Source organism: Mirounga leonina, unplaced genomic scaffold (assembly GCF_011800145.1).
Source record: "Mirounga leonina isolate KUSES-001 unplaced genomic scaffold, KU_Mleo_1.0 Mir_92, whole genome shotgun sequence".
In the NCBI taxonomy this organism is placed as follows: Eukaryota; Metazoa; Chordata; class Mammalia; order Carnivora; family Phocidae; genus Mirounga; species Mirounga leonina.
Window position 1 is genome coordinate 7,560,747 of NW_023270852.1, and position 18,555 is coordinate 7,579,301.

The window sequence follows — 18,555 nt, forward strand, 5'->3', positions numbered from 1 at the left end:
AGGCGCCATCAGTTTAGATTATTTTCTTCTAAAAAGAAATAGAAGTACATTAAATTCAACACCTTCTTGTGTCAATTTTTAGTTATCCAAACCAAAAGAGAAACTGAACATGGCAGCAATGCCAATAGGTTATATTTGGCTTCCAAACACAAAATAGGTTTTTGCAGCATCTTTACTCATAATATACCCCAGAGGAAGCATCTGAGTGGTACCCTAAAAGTCCATGATGAAAACTTTGCTGTACAACAGCTATTTAGTAAAGATAATTAACATCACCTTTGGTATTCACATCTTACCCTAACATACCCATGCTTTAACAATCATTGCCAGTACATGTGGAACAGAATTTAAAAAGAAAAAAAAAAGCACTCTGAGAAGACATTATAGACTAATACAAAATACAGCTCTTAATTTCAAAAAATGAGCCAAGTTGTAAAATATCAAACCAAGTTTTAGAAGACCGTGGAGAAGAGGAAGAAATAGGAAATGTCAGTCTCCCATTTCTTTCTTTCCTTTCTGATTTATCCTCCTGATGCCTCACACCTGAACTCCTTAGTGAACTCACCAGCAAGGGGCTCTGGGGCCCACTTGAAATGTGCAAATCAAACAACGCTATAAGCAAGAAGACATTAGAAGCATACCTTTTCCAAAATGAACTTGTTTAAATATGGCATGTAGCCCTGATTGGAGACGGGCCCCTCATCATCATCCCTGAAGTGCTCTTCAAGGGCAACAGGGTCATGTGGAACCTTCAGCACCGTGCACAGGTTATGGGAAAGGACCTAAGGGGGAAAGAAAGTAGTTTATTTTAGCTTTTTTAAATTGGGGGTGCACCATTCCTGGAAGTACTGCAATAACCAGGTCGATGTGCGGAGTGGACAGAGCAAGCTCCTATTCCATCTCCCAGCTCCAAAAATCCATTTACTATATTGTCCTCAGATAGAGGACGTATCAGATATTAAACTGATAAGAACAGATACTACACTTGATCTTAGCCAAAAGGCCGAGAAGCAATAAGAAAGTAGTTTAAAGGCATCCGCTCACCAACACATGGCAGCTTCACTGTCTGAACACAACTGGCTGCTCCCTGCCCTAGGGAGAGAAAGATGGAGAATAAGCTAACAAATATGGGGTGAGTACTGCTTGGCTGCCTGCTCTTCACTTGGTTGTTACCTCAGTCCCTCCCCAGTTCTGGTTCACTTCAAACAAGTCTCTTTTACATGCCTACAATGAGCTGGCTCCATGCAAGATCTGTGACTCTACACAGGAATAAAGGGAACGACATAGGGAACTCAGTCCATGAGACTGTAATAACACTCTATGGTGACAGACGGTAGCTATCCTTGTGGTGAGCACAGCATAACGTATAGAGAAGTTGAATCACTATGTTGTCCACCTGAAACTAATGTACACCGTGTGTCAACTATACTTAAAAAAAATGCTTAAGTATCTGTGACTATAATATTCCTTACAATTTTTTATTACTTGGCCCACGTTAGAAAGAAAAAAGTGGGGAAGGACCAAGAGGATGTTTTCAAAATTAAACTTCTCCCCAAGTAGGGCAGTGTCAGTCAGTTAGAGCTGTAAGGGAAAGAACATGGAACTGGGCAGCTGCAGCCGAAGGTTCTGGACAAAGTGACTGACCAGGGCCAATCACACCTCTCTGGGCTCCGGTGTTCTCACTTGGTTCAATACAAAGGGCCAAGTTAATATACAAAGGTACTAAATATTAATTAGCAATCTCTAAGTGTCCAAATATCTCTAAAATTCTAGGATACTGGGCTAAGTTTTCAGCATGAATCTAAAAGAACATAAACATAAAAGCAGAAAAGAAATCAAGGGCCTGGTTTAGAAATAGGAGAAAAATTAATTGCAAAAATATCTCAGATTTGCATTCCGTATATAAAGCATTACTGGTTTTGGCATAACCTGAGTGCATACTTTAACACTCAGGCAGTTCAATTAGCAGTCTGGGGGATCTGTGAGTACTAATCTCATTTTATATTAAATGAAAATTTTAGAGTAAAACTTAAACCCCTCCCATTTCATTTGTGCATTCTAAACAGGTCAATTACATAGCTCAGGCTGTACTTGCTTTAAGAGAATCTTACCAGACGTTAAATCCCAGGTTAAAATACTCCCTACTTTTCTCAGCCCTACACATTTAATCACTTGAAGAACCACATTCATCTCAATGAAACTTTCAATGCCACTTTTTCCTGCATATACATACTTCAGTTAGGATTTTTTAAGATTAAAAAAAGTAACCTATAAAAAGAATATTTGCATATCTTCTCTTTATATTTGTTTTGTTTCTCAAAGCTTCATTTATGTGGAGATCCTTTTCTACATGCTCTACTGGTTTTAAGGAAGTAAGTAAAGTAAAGGAAGTAAATTCACAAATGGTTATAAATGAAGTAATGAAGACTTTTATCAACCCCTACAAAGCAGGCTGTGTTTCTCAAGCAAAATCTCTATTTGCCAATAGCAGAGCACATGAAAAGAGTGCGGTAGAGCTCTTGCTGAAGAATCCTGCACCACAGTCGGCAAAAACCTAAATAGATATTTCCTTTCTCTATTTACCTAGTACAACTTATGGAGTAATTATCTTCTTCCAAAGAGGTTTTGTGAGGATCAACTGCAAGAACGTAAAGTGCTTAAAACCTGTAATGTACTATAGAAATATGAGTTTGGAGAAATAAGGAGCAATTTTCTCAGCTAAGGCTCAAAGGTCATTCAAATCTGAAATCATTTAGGACTTTAATCAACTAAAAATTCCTAACCACTGGTTAAATTATGATGCATTCATAAAACATTAAGAACAATAAGGAAGTTCACTGTGTGGTGGTATGAAAAGATCTCCAAGATAAGTTAAGTAAAAAAAGCAATACGCTTAAGATTGTTTAGTGTGCCATCTTTTATATAAAAGAAAAAGAAAGAGGACACCTGGGTGGCTCAGTCATTATGCGTCTGCCTTCGGCTCAGGTAATAATCCCAGGGTCCTGGGATTGAGCACCACATCAGGCTCCCTTCTCCGCAGGAAGCGTGCTTCTCCCTCTCCCACTCCCCCTGCTTGTGTTCCCTCTCTCGCTATGTCTCTCTCTGTCAAATAAATAAAATCTTTAAAAAAAAAAAAAAGAAAGAAAGAAAGAAAAAATAAGAAACTCTAGCAGAGGCGCATCTGGGTGGCTCAGTCGTTAAGCCTCTGCCTTCAGCTCAGATCATGATCCCAGGGTCCTGGGATCAAACCCCACACTGGGCTCCTTGATCAGCAGGGAGTCTGCTTCTCCCTCCGCCTGCCACTCCCCCTGCTTGTGCATGCTCTCTCTCTCTCTGACAAATAAATAAATCTTAAAAATAAATAAATAAATAAAGGTTTTATTTCTTAAAAACTCTAGCAGATTATATAAGAAACTAATAACAGTAGGGGAAAGATTACCTTGGTGGTAGACCTGAGGTACACTTTTCGCTGCACCTCCCCTTTTTCTTAAGTTTGAAAAAAATTTTACCTATTCAAAAATGTTCTACCTATTTAAAAAATTAAACATGTATTTTTAAAAAGGGGCTAACCTAAGATCACACAGCTAAATCAATTTATCTTCAAAGTCTCTATTTTTTGTTTTACATTAATCTACTCTCTAGAGATAGGTATAAGAGGAAGGCATATTCCAAAGGAATGTACCATGATTAACAGATGAGTGAGATGTAAGGACAATCAATGAGTTCAGAAAAGAGAAACAATGTGTGTTAAAGTGACTTCATAGAGGAAGTGAAATGTAACCTAGGCCTTAAAATAAGGAGGGCTTTTGGGACAGGAAAGGGCAATTGGCAGGCTTTCAGATAGGGGAATAACATGAGAAATGTAGCTGATTAATGCAAACTCCTCAGGGTACAAAAAGGAGACACCAATCTCTCCCACACCCCTCCTTCTCTACCTTCAGGTTTCATAGATCTGCCAACTAAAGTCCTGGAAGGGGCTTTGGATGCCATATTGTCATACTCATAGATGGTGAGTACTGGCTCAAAGAGATAAAATTTGTTTCATTTTTTTAACTAATTTACTTAGCAGAACTGAGACTAGAATTCAGGTTTTGTAATCCCTGGTCCAACACTCTCTAGTAATAAGGAACATCATGGTTTTAGTTCTCTAAAGTCAACAATGCTCTTTGTATGTGTAGGTGCTTAGTTCAATTCATTGATCCAAGAAGATTTAGATTTGAACTCTAGAGTTGGACAATTAAACAGCATTTGTGTTAAAGAGAGGAATAGCTGAACTCAATGACAATTTTCTTAACCTCCTTTATCTTTATTTATTTAAACAAACTGTGAGGGAGACAACACTTAATAATAATAAGGACCCTAGAGGAGATCTGAGTGCCAGCCCTGCTCATGCAGTCTGTTCCTGTTCAGTGGTTTGCCACTTACCATTTTATAATGGTTTAATGTTTTGCTACCTATTTGCTCAGTCTCAGCATCCTCACTGCAGAATAAGGTGTTAAAAACTCCTTCTAAAAAAAATTTTTTTAAAGCCCAATCCTTAACTGTCAACCCAAACTCATTTTATGAATTCAGCAAGAGCTCTAATTCGATCATAAATTCAGCTTTTTTCATTGTTAATATGGCCTAGAATAGGAAAGTCTTCATCAAACAAAAAAACTGAATAATAGATAACTGAAAAGATTTTGTTACTAAAAGAAATTTTTAAAAAGTGTGCTATTGGGGCGCCTGGGTGGCTCAGTTGATTAAGCGACTGCCTTCAGCTCAGGTCATGATCCTGGAGTCCCGGGATCGAGTCCCACATCGGGCTCCCTGCTCAGCAGGGGGTCTGCTTCTCCCTCTGACCCTCTTCCCTCTCGTGCTCTCTGTCTCTCATTCTCTCTCTCAAATAAATAAATAAAATCTTTAAAAAAAAAAAAGTGTGCTATCTTTAAAACTTCTCAAAAATTTTTATCAGCATAAATAAATAAAATCTTTTTAAAAGGTGGGGTGGTGCACCTGGGTGGCTCAGTCTGTTAAGCATCTGCCTTCGGCTCAGGTCATGATCTCAGGGTACCTGGGATCGAGCCCTGCATTGGGCTCCCTGCTCAGTGGAGTCTGCTTCTCCTGCCCCTGCTCTTGTGCTCCCTCTTTCTCTCTCAAAGAAATAAATAAAATCTTAAAAAAAAAAATTTATCAGCAATTTTTAAAAGCCTAAACATTATCTCAATTTTTTTAATAAAAAATAAAATGTATAAAGAAACCAAAATCTTGAGGGACAGAATATAAACTATTAAGAAGAAGTAAACACTCTATATGCTTGTACAGTAGTTTATGCTTTTTAGAATAGACTTGCATCATCCATTAGTTGGTTTTAGTCTCACCCCTGGGAAAAGTAGGTATTATTGCTATTTTACAGATGAAGAGGCTGAGTCAGAGATTAGGAGATGTGCCCCAAATCACAGAATTTTATGTGTAGTGAAACTGGGACTAGAACCCAAGCCTCCTGCTCTGATGCCCTTTCCACATTTGCCACTTTCCCTCTCTTTCTGGAAGAACAGAGAGCCCTATGACCCTATGGCGATGCATGCATGTTGTAGATAAGGTGCAGTGATGGCTTGGTGCTTCCCTAGCCCTACCTAGACAGTACTCCAGGACCCAGTAAGATAGCTGGCACTATTTTGTGGAGCCAAGTTAAATCCAGGGGCAAAGAACTACATATGCCTAGAACTCTGGGACCATTCTCTCTCTCAGGGAGCCCCCATCTCCTAGCACCCACCTTTGGGGGAACCAGTTCCAAGAGGCGCTAGCCTCTCCAGATGAGGAAGCTGGAAAGCAGATCAGGACAAAAGCAATCAGGAGGAAAGAGGCCTGCAAGTGCTTGATTTGTATAAGGACTGCCCCTGAATCACTCTAATCAGAATGTTTGCAAGTTTCTCAAAAAAGTTGAATTTATCCCACTTCAAATGTCTGCTCCTCCAAAGGCCATTCTTTTAGCGCCCACATGATTGCCTAAGCAACTTTGCTCTCATTCCCCTGATTTGAAGAATAAACTATTGTTACTACAATAAAAGATCCATACCCATGCCAACAACCCATGTCTCCAGTTCTTTCATAACTATCTACTATTGCCTCTGCAGGGTCTTTGCTGACAAGAGATGACTAATTAGCTGCATGAGCCCTGTTCGTTGGTCTGTTCCTGTTTAGTGGTTTGCCATTTACCCTTTTTAAGCACTTTACTCCAACTATCATGAAAACAAAATCAAGGATGATAAACGACTAATCAGTGTTTTAACACACATGAGTGCATAATGTTTACCCTCCTCCCTCCCAAAGATTTAGCGATTATAAAGGTTCTCTGAAATGTGCCCCACCCCCCCCACCAACAAGTCACACAGTTTCCCTTTACAGGATGTGCGTAATGGGCAACTTCAACACTGAAGAAAAGGGGGGTGGGGATCTCTATTCCAACAAGTTTATCTGAACCAACACAATTATAGAATTATAATTCATAATAAGCAATCTTTAAAAAAAAAAAAAAACATGAAAATTCCTGCCTGATTTATAAAATTTCAAGCTAATGGCGAATTACCAGAAAACTCTTCCTAACAATGAACCAGAATGACCAATTTCCTACCAGTATTATGCCCTGCCTTAAGAGCATTGTCTTAATAGAAGTCCTGCCCCTTACCACATAGAGTCATTTTCCCTTTCCTGGCAATATCCTTTCATCCTGCTTATCACTGTTTAAGTCTCACTTGCTTTCTCTTAAATTATCTTCATTGTATTCAGCCTCAGAAATCTCCAAGTCAATGTTGACTTAGTCCCTAAATGCAATCACCATCCTAGAAACTTTTACTAAATTAATCTTTTTTTTTTAAGATTTTATTTATTTATTCATTTGACAGAGAGAGAACACAAGTAGGCAGAGCAGCAGGCAGAGGGAGAGGGAGAAGCAGGCTCCCGGCTGAGCCAGAGAGCCCAATGTGGGGCTTGATCCCAGGACCCTGAGGTCATGACCCAAGCCAAAGGCAGATATTTAACCAACTGAGCCACCCAGGCACCCCTTACCAAATTAATCTTAAAGTGCCGCTTATAACACATTATTCCCTCATCTAAAATTCATCAAAAGCCTACAGAAGTAAAAACCAAGTAAGTATCTCAGCCCTGTATTTAAATCACTCAACAGGTCAGGCCCTCTTTAGCTTTCTAGCATTTCTTCCTACCCCTCTGTACCAACCATACAAATCCCACCAAACAAGTTTACTCACTGCACCACACACAAACCCCGTACCACACCCCTTCCCTCCAGGCCTTTGCTCCAACCACCCCTACACCTCCATTTCTACCTAACATAAATGCTATCCCTTTCAGAAGCCTCCACCACCCAAAATCAAGATGGCCTTTCCTCACTCTGCATTTCCCAAGCACTCTGTACTTTTTATTTTGCACTACCACAAATGATTTTTCTCTCCCAAGATCGTAAATTTCTGAAAGGCCCATTGTCTTATCTATCCTTGCATTCCCACAGTACCTCACATGCTATCCAGAAGGCAGAAGGCTTTCAATAAATGCTGAATGAATTCTTTCTAAAAATTCTCTTTTAACAGTAAAACTATAATATTTTAACGACAACAATCTTAGGAAATATCCTACTCCTGTCTCCTATTTCACAGATAAAAAGACTGGGGCCTGAGACTTGGCCTAAGTCACACACTGATTAGTAACAAAACAGGGATGAGAACCCAAGTCTCCTATTTGCCTGTCCCACAACAATGGGGTGCCAGAAACATTCCCTTCTGCCTAGTTATATCCTTCAAGACTGGGTCATTCTCCATAAACTCTAGGAAACCTTTACTGGCCCTCCTGTCCACTGAACTCCTACTCAGCATTTAAATGAATTGTTTCATATGCCAGTATCTCAAATACCTAGCTGCAGCTCAGCAAGGGAGGGAACCCTGCCTAATAGTTGTATTCCATATGTTTCACAGAGACTCTAGTAGGAGTGTAACACTTACAGACAGATTAAGGCAGGATATCTAACTCAAAACCACCTGTTGTGATGTTGTCTACAGACTATATGCCATTAAACTACCTACAGTAAATGCCACTGGATTTCATTCTAAATGAACCACCTTTAATAAGTTATTTCAGGCAATTAATCAACTTAGCCCTCTTCAGAAATCAAACAGAAAATATCAATAAATTTGACGACAAAATTTTTTTAAATTTCCCTTTAAAAAGAGATACCACAAAGAAACAAAAAAAGGCTGATAGCTCCAATATTCAAATTACTCTTCTAAATTAAAGATGAGAACCTAATTTAAAAAATGGACAATGGACATAAATGGGAAATTTGTAAAAGAAACTGATGGCTAATAAATATAGAAAAAGATGCTTAACCTCACCAGTAATCAAAATAATGCAAACTAAAAGAGCGGTTTCTTTTTCCTTGAGTAACAATACCTGATGTTTGAACAGATATAGGGGAGTGAACATAGCCACCACCCAACACTGGAGAAGGAATAGAGAAGGTTTTCTCCATCACTACTGACATTTTGGACCAGATAATTCTTTTTTTTTTTTAAATAGACTCCATGCCCAGCATAGAGCCCAACACAGGCTTGAACTCATGACCCTGAGATCAAGACCTGAACTGAGACCAAGAGTCAGACACTTAACCGACTGAGCAGCCCAGGTGCCCCTAGACCAGATAATTCTTTGTTTAGCAAGCAGGGGGAGGTGCGTCCTATGCATTACAGGATGTTTAGCAGCATCCCTGGCTGAAAACATCTAAACGTCTCAAATATCTAAGAATAGGAAAATGGTTAAATAAAACATGGTGCATCAACACAGTGAAATAGTTCATAGCCATTATTAAGAATGTTGTCTGTATCTATGAGCAGTGATATGGAAAGATGACCCTAATACCTCTTTAAGAAAATAGGTTACAGAGGCACCTGGGTGGCTTAGTCGGTTAAGCGTCTGCCTTTGACTCAGGTCATGATCCCACAGTCCTGGGATCAGGACTCAGGTCATGATCCCACAGTCCTGGGATCGAGCCCCACATCAGGCTCCCTGCTCAGTTGGGAGTCTGCTTCTCCCTCTCCTGCCTCCCCTGCTTCTTATCTCTCTCTCTTTCTGTCAAGTAAATAAAATCTTAAAAAAAAAAGATTATAAAAGCATATGAAATACAGTCCCATTTATATAAAAGGATATATATGTTTGTGTATAAGCAACTAACTGTGTGCATGCATATGTGTATGTGTACAGAGCAAGGAGAGGGAGGAAAAGGGGTGGAAGAGAGAAAAGATGTTAGAAAGACATTCACTGAAAAGTTAACTGCATCCGCCCTTGGTGGTGGAATTTTGGGTACTTTTACCTTTGCCTCTATACTTCAATGCGTTGTTTAAATATTCTATGTATTATCTTTATAATCAGAAAAAGTGAAGGTTTATATTTATGGAAAATTTTAAAATTAAATATGTCTGGGGGTTCCAGCTGGAGAACACCAATGAAATTACAAAATATGAAGAGATCACTGTAAGAATATAGAGTGGATGAAACTAACTCAGTTCAGTCATCCACAAAGAACTGTGCTTTGCCATGCCTCCTGAAGAAGCCACACAATGGGCAACAAAGTCTCCCAATCTGGGACAACTTCCTTATGTTCCAGTCTCCCACTGGACTATAGCATAAACAAATGTCTTTAAGAAGATAAATCATGTATAAAAAGATTTAACTCTAGGGGCGCCTGGGTGGCTCAGTCGTTAAGCGTCTGCCTTCGGCTCAGGTCATGATCCCAGGGTCCTGGGATCGAGCCCCGCATCGGGCTCCCTGCTTGGTGGGAAGCCTGCTTCTCCCTCTCCCACTCCCCCTGCTTGTGTTCCCTCTCTCACTGTGTCTCTCTCTGTCAAATAAATAAAATCTTTAAAAAAAAAAAAAAAAGATTTAACTCTAATAAGTGTCTGCACCTATCTCTCCCACTACTTTGTAAGTTCCATAAAGGGAAGGTCTACATTTTATCCAACTGTGTCATACCAAAACCTAATAAAGTGCCTGATGTTCAACAAATGTTTGCTAAATGAGCCCTATTTAAGAATTTTCTTATCTCTCTCTTTAATTTAGTTTGCTTCTCCATCATCTTTATCTAGATCTAGGTCTTGAATTTACTTCACTGTATTACCACTATATTCCACTGGAGAGATTTTTTGTTTAACTGGAATCTCTAATTCAGATCACTTTTAGAGTAAAAACCAATGCCTCCATTAGTTATTCACACCACCAGAACTAGCAGACGTAACTCATCTGAACTGAGGTCTAGAAAAGCAATCCAGTTCCTCAAAATTCGAGTAGAGATTTTTGAGGAAGGGACTCAGTAAGAATTAACAAGTGTGAGAAAGAACTCTGTAACAGAAGAGAGAAAAATTAGGTAGTTCAATTTAGTACACTCTACTCCAAAAGAAAATCTGAAGCCACAGTATACACCCAAAGTGATGATAAAGATCACAAATCTGAGGTTTATCTTTGCTGCCCCCTCTTCTGACCACTCTGTCTCCTTATGGTCTCCATAATATGGCTCCCATCCCTATCAATCTCATGAAATTGCTTTTTCAAAAGGATTCTGTAGCAGACGCAGAGATGTACCACTCAGATCCCTCAAGAAAGGAAATGTTGCCCAGCTACAAGGACTGTAGTTAGCTGATTCAGGGTCCTCAGCCAATGACTGAGCAAGATGGTGGTATCATTTGCTCCTAGTTTTGTCAAGTCGGTATCACAATCTAACAGCTCCTTTTCCCAATCCTGCTTCCAATTTTTTTTTTTTTTAATAGGTGTTTCTTCTCAATAGCCCTTTTGCACTCCCAACTCTGTCTCACCATCTGCTTCCCAGAGAACCCAATGTGGGACAGATACCTTCTGAACAAGTCATTCTCCCAAGTTGCTGGCATTTGGCAGTCTGGATCATCCCCCTCCTCTTAGACTTATTTTTGTTCTTCTCCTTAGGAGAATGAGGGGTGAGGAAGGTGATCCCACAAAGGCACTTCTACCAAAGCTCAATTTTCAGCCCTGAGTTCTTCTTTCTCCTTATTCTCTTCTTCAAAAGTGCTTTTATTCTGACAATGTTAAGTTACCTCTATTCTAATAACTTTCAGATCCTCCTCTGGTCTTTTCCTCTCAACTGAACTCTGATTTATATCCCTAATTCTAGAGATTTCTACACTCAATTTGCCTCACATCCCAAAAAACCCAAAGAAGAATTCATTACCTTTTTCCTCAAAACAGGCTTCCCACCCTGATGCTAACTTTGGTACCATCATTCCTTTAACAACAAAATCGTGAACTCTCCTCTTCTTGTACCTCTTTTACTTATAGTTTGTCCTATAGCTAAGTCTAATTCAGCACCCCCAATGTCAACTCCTCTCTCCACTGAACGAGCTGCTCTTTCAGCTTATGGCTAACCAGAGAATGTAATGCTGGGGAAACAGGGGCTCCCTGTCCTCAGTAGCAGGTCCCATTCTCCCTTCTGAGACTCCAACAAAGAGCTGCTGCAGAGCAAACACTCAACAGGATATGACTGTGGTAAACACAGCAAGCCAATATAGTTAAATTAGAAGGCTAACCCTCAAAGACCTCATCTGGTACTCCACATTTTACAAATGAGGAAACTGAAGCCCAGCAAGAAATGACTTCCCATGGCTACATAAGTATCAGAGCACAGACAGGTCTCCTGACTCCCCAACTAGTGACACTTTTTCCTGTTTTCCCAAGGGATTTATTTTCTGTATCTTTCATCATAGATGTTCTTATAGACGAGTTTGACACATCCCTTAAGGTCAGTGACAAATGTCTCTTCCTCTAGAAGTATTCTCTGACCTAACTCCTCCAATCCTCCCCATAGGCTAGACAGGTTCCCCTCCTCTGTGTGCCCAGCACTTTTTTTTTTTTTGGTGAAAGTTTAAAGAGTTAGAAAATGAACACTCGTCTTTACACAAGAATGACAATTAATAAATGGACAAAAATGATAGAAATTATCTTAAAAATCACTATATTGCAGCCAACAATAAAATAATTCATTACAGGCAAGTATTATGAATAGATCCCACAAGCCTTAGGTGAAATGTATACTTTCTTTATCTCCCTATATTTGAATTGATAGCTTGCTGGGTCTGTCTCATTCACAAGACTAAAGCTCAGGGTGCCTGGGTGGCTCAGTCGTTGAGTGTCTGCCTTCGGCTCAGGTCATGATCCCAGTGTCCCAGATTGAGCACCGCATCAGGCTCCCTGCTCGGCAGGAGGCCCGCTTCTCCCTCTCCCACTCCCCCTGCTTGTGTTCCCTCTCGCTGTGTCTGTCAAATAAATAAGTGAAATCTTTAAAAAAAAAAAAAAGAAGACTAAAGCTCTATAAGGGTAGGGAACATAACTGTTTGATTCCCACTGCCACCATCCCAGTCCAGCACCGATCAACTGACTCATCAACTTTCACAGATGCTCCCCAATTGGTCTCCCCATCTCCAGCCTCTCACCTCTAATTACCACACCCACATCCTCAGAATAATCTCAAAACTCTACCTTTGTCATAAATTCCCAAAAAGTTTTAGTAACGTCTGCTCTTTATAGGACCAGTTCTGAATTACTGGCTCTAATGTAGTCAATCAACAAATATATGTTAACCATCTATTCTGTACAGGAACAGAAGCATCAAAAATGTAACCCCCGGGCGCCTGGGTGGCTCAGTTGGTTAAGCGACTGCCTTCGGCTCAGTTCATGATCCTGGAGTCCTGGGATCGAGTCCCGCATCGGGCTCCCTGCTCAGCAGGGAGTCTGCTTCTCCCTCTCACCCTACCCCCTCTTGTGTTCTCTCTCTCTCTGTCTCAAATAAAAAAAAATTTTTTTTTAATCTTTTAAAAAAAAAGAAAAGAAAATGTAACCCCACATCCATCACCCTAGGAGCTGAAAGAATTGATGGGGATGTGCCGCCTGGCAAGGCAGATAATGCTCCATCCTCCCAGAGCTGCTTATGCAATGAAATATCGTACCTCCAACACTGTTCAGCACGTGTTGGAGCATGGCTGGTACACCATGCTCACATATACCACCCTCCTGGTCCAGAGCAAATATACGTGATTACCAAACAAAGGCATTCCTAAGGAAGCAAAAGGTATAGAAGGCACAGAAGAATCCTAAGATGAAAAAATTAGTTTTTCCAATACTACAGAAATCTCTCCCTAATCACAGTATTTCTTCATTTATGAAATTCAACTATATGCAGATTTACTCCTAAATACCTTTCCACAGTTAATTAATTGCTGAGAATTGCAGTTTCAAGTAAACACAGATTTTGAATTAAAAAAAAAAAAAGGAACCTGAAGGTATCATGAGAAGAAGGAAATAAAGCAGAAAGCAAAGCAGAAAAATAGATTCATGAAATGAATCCCTGGGGAAGATAAAGGAAGCTGAGACAAAGGGCTACCTGAGACTTATGCTGTAGGACAGGACCAGGGACACACATAAGAAAGACTACAGAGGCAAGTTGGAATACCTTGAGTTCCAATGTACTAATTATCCACTGAGGGAACTACATAATAACCCTCGTGTTGGGAGGGAATGAGAACATAGCCAGTAATTCAGAACTGGTCCTGTCTGTGATGGCAAATGGAGTAAGTGAGAAAAGGTCACACAAAGCCTCTTCTGTCTCTAGCTTCCAGGTACTACATACCTCAGGACTACAGTGAGACCCAAAAGGAAATACAAAATGGAGACCAAGAAGGTTAAGAACTCTGAGTCATAAGATTAGAAATGCACACTGGCTCTTAAGATGGAGGGACACACACACATACAGTGCCTCACAGTTTGTATATTACCTTCAATAACGCAGAAGTTTATGTGTTATTTCAAAAAAACGCCAAAACTTCCAACTCATTTCACTGAAAAGCTGTTAGCAAATAAGGAATGAAGAAAGGAAATAACCCAGAATCCATTATTACCATTTTAAGATTTTTAAATGTCTCCTACAAATTCTTTATTTGGAGAGCTGTCTTTACTATTTTGTTTTGGCAAAATATAAAAAATATTTACAAAGACATTTACAGGCTCATTCGTGATTCCAATCCCCTAATCCCATTTTTTAATTAGATTTTTTAGTTCCTCAAAAGAAACAACTTTTACCACAGAGTTAATAGAAACAACACTAAAGATTAGGGGAAAAGGGGCACCTGGGTGGCTCAGTTGGTTAAGCATCTGCCTTCGGCTCAAGTCATGATCCCAGGGTCCTGGGATCGAGCCGTGCATAGGGCTCCCTGCTTGGTGGAGAGCCTGCTTCTCCCTCTCCCTCTGCCTGCCACTCTGCCTACTTGTGCTCTCTCTCTGTCTGTCAAATAAATAAAATCTTTAAAAAAAAGTGAAGTTCAAAACCTTAAAAAAAAAGACTAGGGAAAAATACTATACATGCCAAGTTCACAAAAATTAATCATATTTTTACGTTGTGTTTAAGACGATAAAAGCCCTTTACTGCAACTTGCTTCCTTTATACAGTTGTCCTGCTTATGCAAGGGACATATTCCAAGTGGATGCCTGAAACCCTACTGGATAGTACTGAACCCTAGATAGTTTTTTTTTTCCAATACATACATATCTATGATCAAGTTTAATTTATAAATTAGGCACAGTAAAAAGATTAACTAGTACTAAAATAGAATAATTATAACACACTGTAAGAAAAGTTATGTGAATATAGTATCTCTCTCTCAAAATACTGTACTATATTCACCCCTCCTGTAATTATAAGAGACAATAAAAGGTCTACGTGATGAGATGAAGTGAAGTGAATGATGTAGGCACTGTGACATATTGTTAAGCTACTACTTTTTTTTTTTTTTTTAAGATTTTATTTATTTATTTGAGAGAGAGACACACAGCAAGAGAGGAAACACAAGCAAGGGGAGTGGGAGAGGGAGAAGCAGGCCTCCCGCGGAGCAGGGAGCCCGATGCGGGGCTCGATCCCAGGACCCTGGGATCATTGACCTGAGCCGAAGGCAGACACTTAACGACTGAGCCACCCAGGCGCCCCTATTAGTGAACTTCTGACGATATGTCAGAAGGAGGATCATCTGCTTCCAGACCACAGATGACTGCAGGTAACTGAAACTGTGAAATTCAAAAACGCAGATAAATGGGGACTACTGTATTTTTAACTGACACACTGGCCAGGCTCAATTACTTTTGTAACCAGTAAGGTTAAAAATTTTTGAGGCTAACTGTATATATGGGAATAGAACATATAATATTCATAAGATACACAAACCAAACTGCAAAGCAAAGAATAAAAGATATTTAGCTGAAAATCTATCATTGAAGAATGAAAAAAGATTCAAACTACCCATGTTGTTCCCCAAAATTTTTTTCCACTTAGATTCTCTTTTACTTCAGAAGGGCCCAATTTAAAACAAAACAAAACCCTGTGTTTCTAAAAACAACAGGATAAAAGTGCACAGCCAAAAAGCTTATTTCAAGACATTTCCAGGAGTGACATGTAATTCGCACTGCAACCATAATTGCAAAGTTATAATAAAGATTGCAAAAAATATCACTAGATTTTGCTATATTTAAAAGGACAACACTTACTAAAACAATAAGAGTATTAATTTTAAGGCACATTTTGATCTCTGGAAGGGAACATAACAAACTAGTAATAATGGTTACCTCCAGGGCAGGAAAATAGTATGGCACAGGGCTTGAAGAAAACTTTTCACTTCTGTAAATGCCCTTTTGAACTTTACGAATTTTTTTTTTATTTATTTGAGCAAGAGAGAGCAAGAGAACATGAGGCGGGGGTGAGGGGCAGAGGGAGAGAGAGAGCAGACTCCCCACTGAACAGGGAGCCTGACACGGGGCTTGAGCCCAGGACCCTGGGATCATGACCTGAGCCGAAGGCAGACGCCCAACCAACTGAGCCATCCAAGCACACCGAACTTTACGAATTCTATACCATGCATTTATATGAACTATTCCAAAATTTCTCTTTGATGTACAAGTGTTTAAATAATAGCCTTCATCACCTTATCTTCTTGGAATTACATGTATTTTTTTCTTTTTTTTAATTTTTATGTTATTTTAATTCCACTATAATTAATAGAAAGTGTTATATTAGTTTCAGGTGTACCATACAGTGATTCAAGAATACATTACTCTGGGGCGCCTGGGTGGCTCAGTTAGGTCATGATCCCAGAGTCTTGAGATCGAGCCTTGTGTTGGGCTCTCTGCTCACTGGGGAGTCTGCTTCTGTCTCTCCCTCTGTCCCTCCCACCCCTCCCCCCCGTTCATTCTCTCTCTCAAATAAATTCTTTTTAAAAAAAGAAAAAAGAAGGGTGCCTGGGTGGCTCAGTCAGTTGGGCATCTGCCTTTGGCTCAGGTCATGATCCCAGGGTCCTGGGATCGAGCCCCACATCGGGCTCCCTGCCTAGTGGGGAGCCTGCTTCTCCCTCTCTCTCTCTGCAGCTCCCCCTGCTTGTGTTCTCTATCAAATAAATAAAATATTAGGGGCGCCTGGGTGACTCAGTTGGTTGGGCAACTGCCTTCGGCTCAGGTCATGATCCTGGAGTCCCTGGATCGAGTCCCACATCGGGCTCCCTGCTCAGCAGGGAGTCTGCTTCTCTCTCTGACCCTCCCCCCTCTCAGGTTCTCTCTCTATCTCATTCTCTCTCTCAAATAAATAATATCTTTTAAAAATAATAATATTAAAAATAAAAAAAAGAACACATTACTCAGTGCTCATCACAATATATGTACTCTTAATCCCCCTTACCTATTTCACCCATCCCCCACCACCACTAACTTCCCTTCTGGTGACTACCAGTTTGTTCTCTATATGTAAGTCTTTTTTTTTTCTTTTTTTCTTTGTTCATTTGTTTTGTTTCTTAAATTCCACATGAGTGAAATCATATGGTATTTGTCCCTCTCTGACTTATTTCACCTAGCATCACGCCCTCTAGATCTATCCATGCTGTTGCAAATGACAAGATTTCACTCTTTTTCATGGCTGAGTAATATTCCATTGTATGTACGGGCACCTGGGTGGCTCAGGTGGTTGAGTGTCTGCCTTCGGCTTGGGTCATGATCCCAGGGTCCTGGGATTGAGTCCCGCATGGGGCTCCCTGTTCAGCAGAGAACCTGCTTCTCCCTCTGCCCTTCCCCCATGCTCATGCTCTTGCTTGCTCTCTCCCTCAAATGAATAAATAAAAAATCTTAAAAAAAATATGCCATTGTATGTATACAACACATCTTTATCCGTTCATCTATCAATGGACACTTGAGTTGCCTCCTTGCCTCCATATCTCGTTGTTATAAATAATGTTGTAATAAACAGAGAGGTGAACATATCTTTCAAATTAGTGTTTTCATATTTCATAAATACCCAGTCATGGAGTTACTGGATCATATGGTAATTCTATATTGAATTTTTTGAGAAACCTCCATACCATTTTCCAGAGTGGCTGCACCAGTTTGCATTTCCACCAACAGTGCATGAGGGTTCCTTTTTTTCCACATCCTCACCAACACTCGGTGTTTCTTGTGTTTTTTATGTTAGTCATTCTGACAGCTATGAGGTGTTATCTCCTTGTGGTTTTAATTTGCACTTCCCTAATGGTAAGCAACGTTGAGCATCTTTTCATGTGTCTGTTGGCCACCTGGATGTCTTCTTAGGGGAAATGTCTGTTCACAGGTGCCTGGGTGGCTCAGTCGGTTAAGCATCTGCCTTCGGCTCAGGTCAGGATCCCAGAGTCCTGGGATCAAGCCCCACTTTGGGCTCCCTGCTCAGCGGGGAGTCGGCTTCTCCCTCTACCCCACCACCCTGTTCATGATCTCTCTCTCACTTTCTCTCTCAAATACATAAATAAAATATTTTTTATTTATTTTCTTAAAGATTTTATTTATTTATTTGTCAGAGGGAGAGATAGAGCACAAGCAGGGGGAACAGCAGGCAGAGGGAGAAGCAAGTTCTCTGCTGAGGAAGAAGCCCCATGTGGGACTTGATCCCTGGAATCATGACGTGAGCCAAAGGCAGACGCTTAATGACTGAGCCACCCAGGCATCTCAATAAATAAAATCTTTATTAAAAACAAAGTCTGTTCATATCTTCTGCCCATTTTTTAACTGAATTATTTGGGGTTTTTGGTGTTGAGCTGTATAAGTTCTTTACATATTTTGGATACTAACACTATCAAATGCAGCATTTGCAACTATCTTCTCCCATTCAGTAGGCTGTGTTTTAGTTTTGTTGATTGTTTCCTTTGCTGTGCAGAAGCTTTTTATTTTGATGCAGTCCCAACTGTTTATTTTTGCTTTTATTCCCCTTGCCTTAAGAGACATATTTAGAAAAATGCTAAGGCCAATGTCAGAGAAATTATTGCCTATGCTCTCTTCTATGACTTTTATGATTTCAGGCTGGAATTGCATGTACTTCTAAGTAACAATGGAGATTTATTACCTTTCAGCAAGACCACTGAAATTCTAAATCATCTGAAGATCATTTTAAAACATAAGTAGAGGGGCGCCTGGGTGGCTCAGTCATTAAGCGTCTGC

At 40.0% G+C, this 18,555-nt stretch overlaps 1 protein-coding gene and 1 non-coding gene across 4 annotated transcripts in view; both read right to left on the reverse strand.

Annotated features, from left to right (window-relative positions):
• Positions 1-18,555, reverse strand: part of SWAP70 (switching B cell complex subunit SWAP70) — an 80,301-nt gene that overhangs the window by 52,170 nt on the left and 9,576 nt on the right. The window contains exons 2-3 of one of the 3 annotated variants that reach the window (XM_034995589.1): positions 1,045-1,092; positions 642-782 (exon numbers count right to left, since the gene is read on the reverse strand). The exons of 1 other annotated variant lie outside the window; for it this stretch is intronic. In XM_034995589.1, the coding sequence (XP_034851480.1) occupies positions 642-674 (33 nt within the window). In that variant the 5' untranslated portion in view covers positions 675-782; positions 1,045-1,092. The remainder of the gene's footprint in view (positions 1-641; positions 783-1,044; positions 1,093-18,555) is intronic. One more of the 3 variants, XM_034995587.1, reaches the window with a different exon arrangement.
• LOC118004368 lies at positions 824-1,015 on the reverse strand. Its single transcript, XR_004677561.1, has one exon. It is a non-coding gene; the product is annotated as a U2 spliceosomal RNA (small nuclear RNA).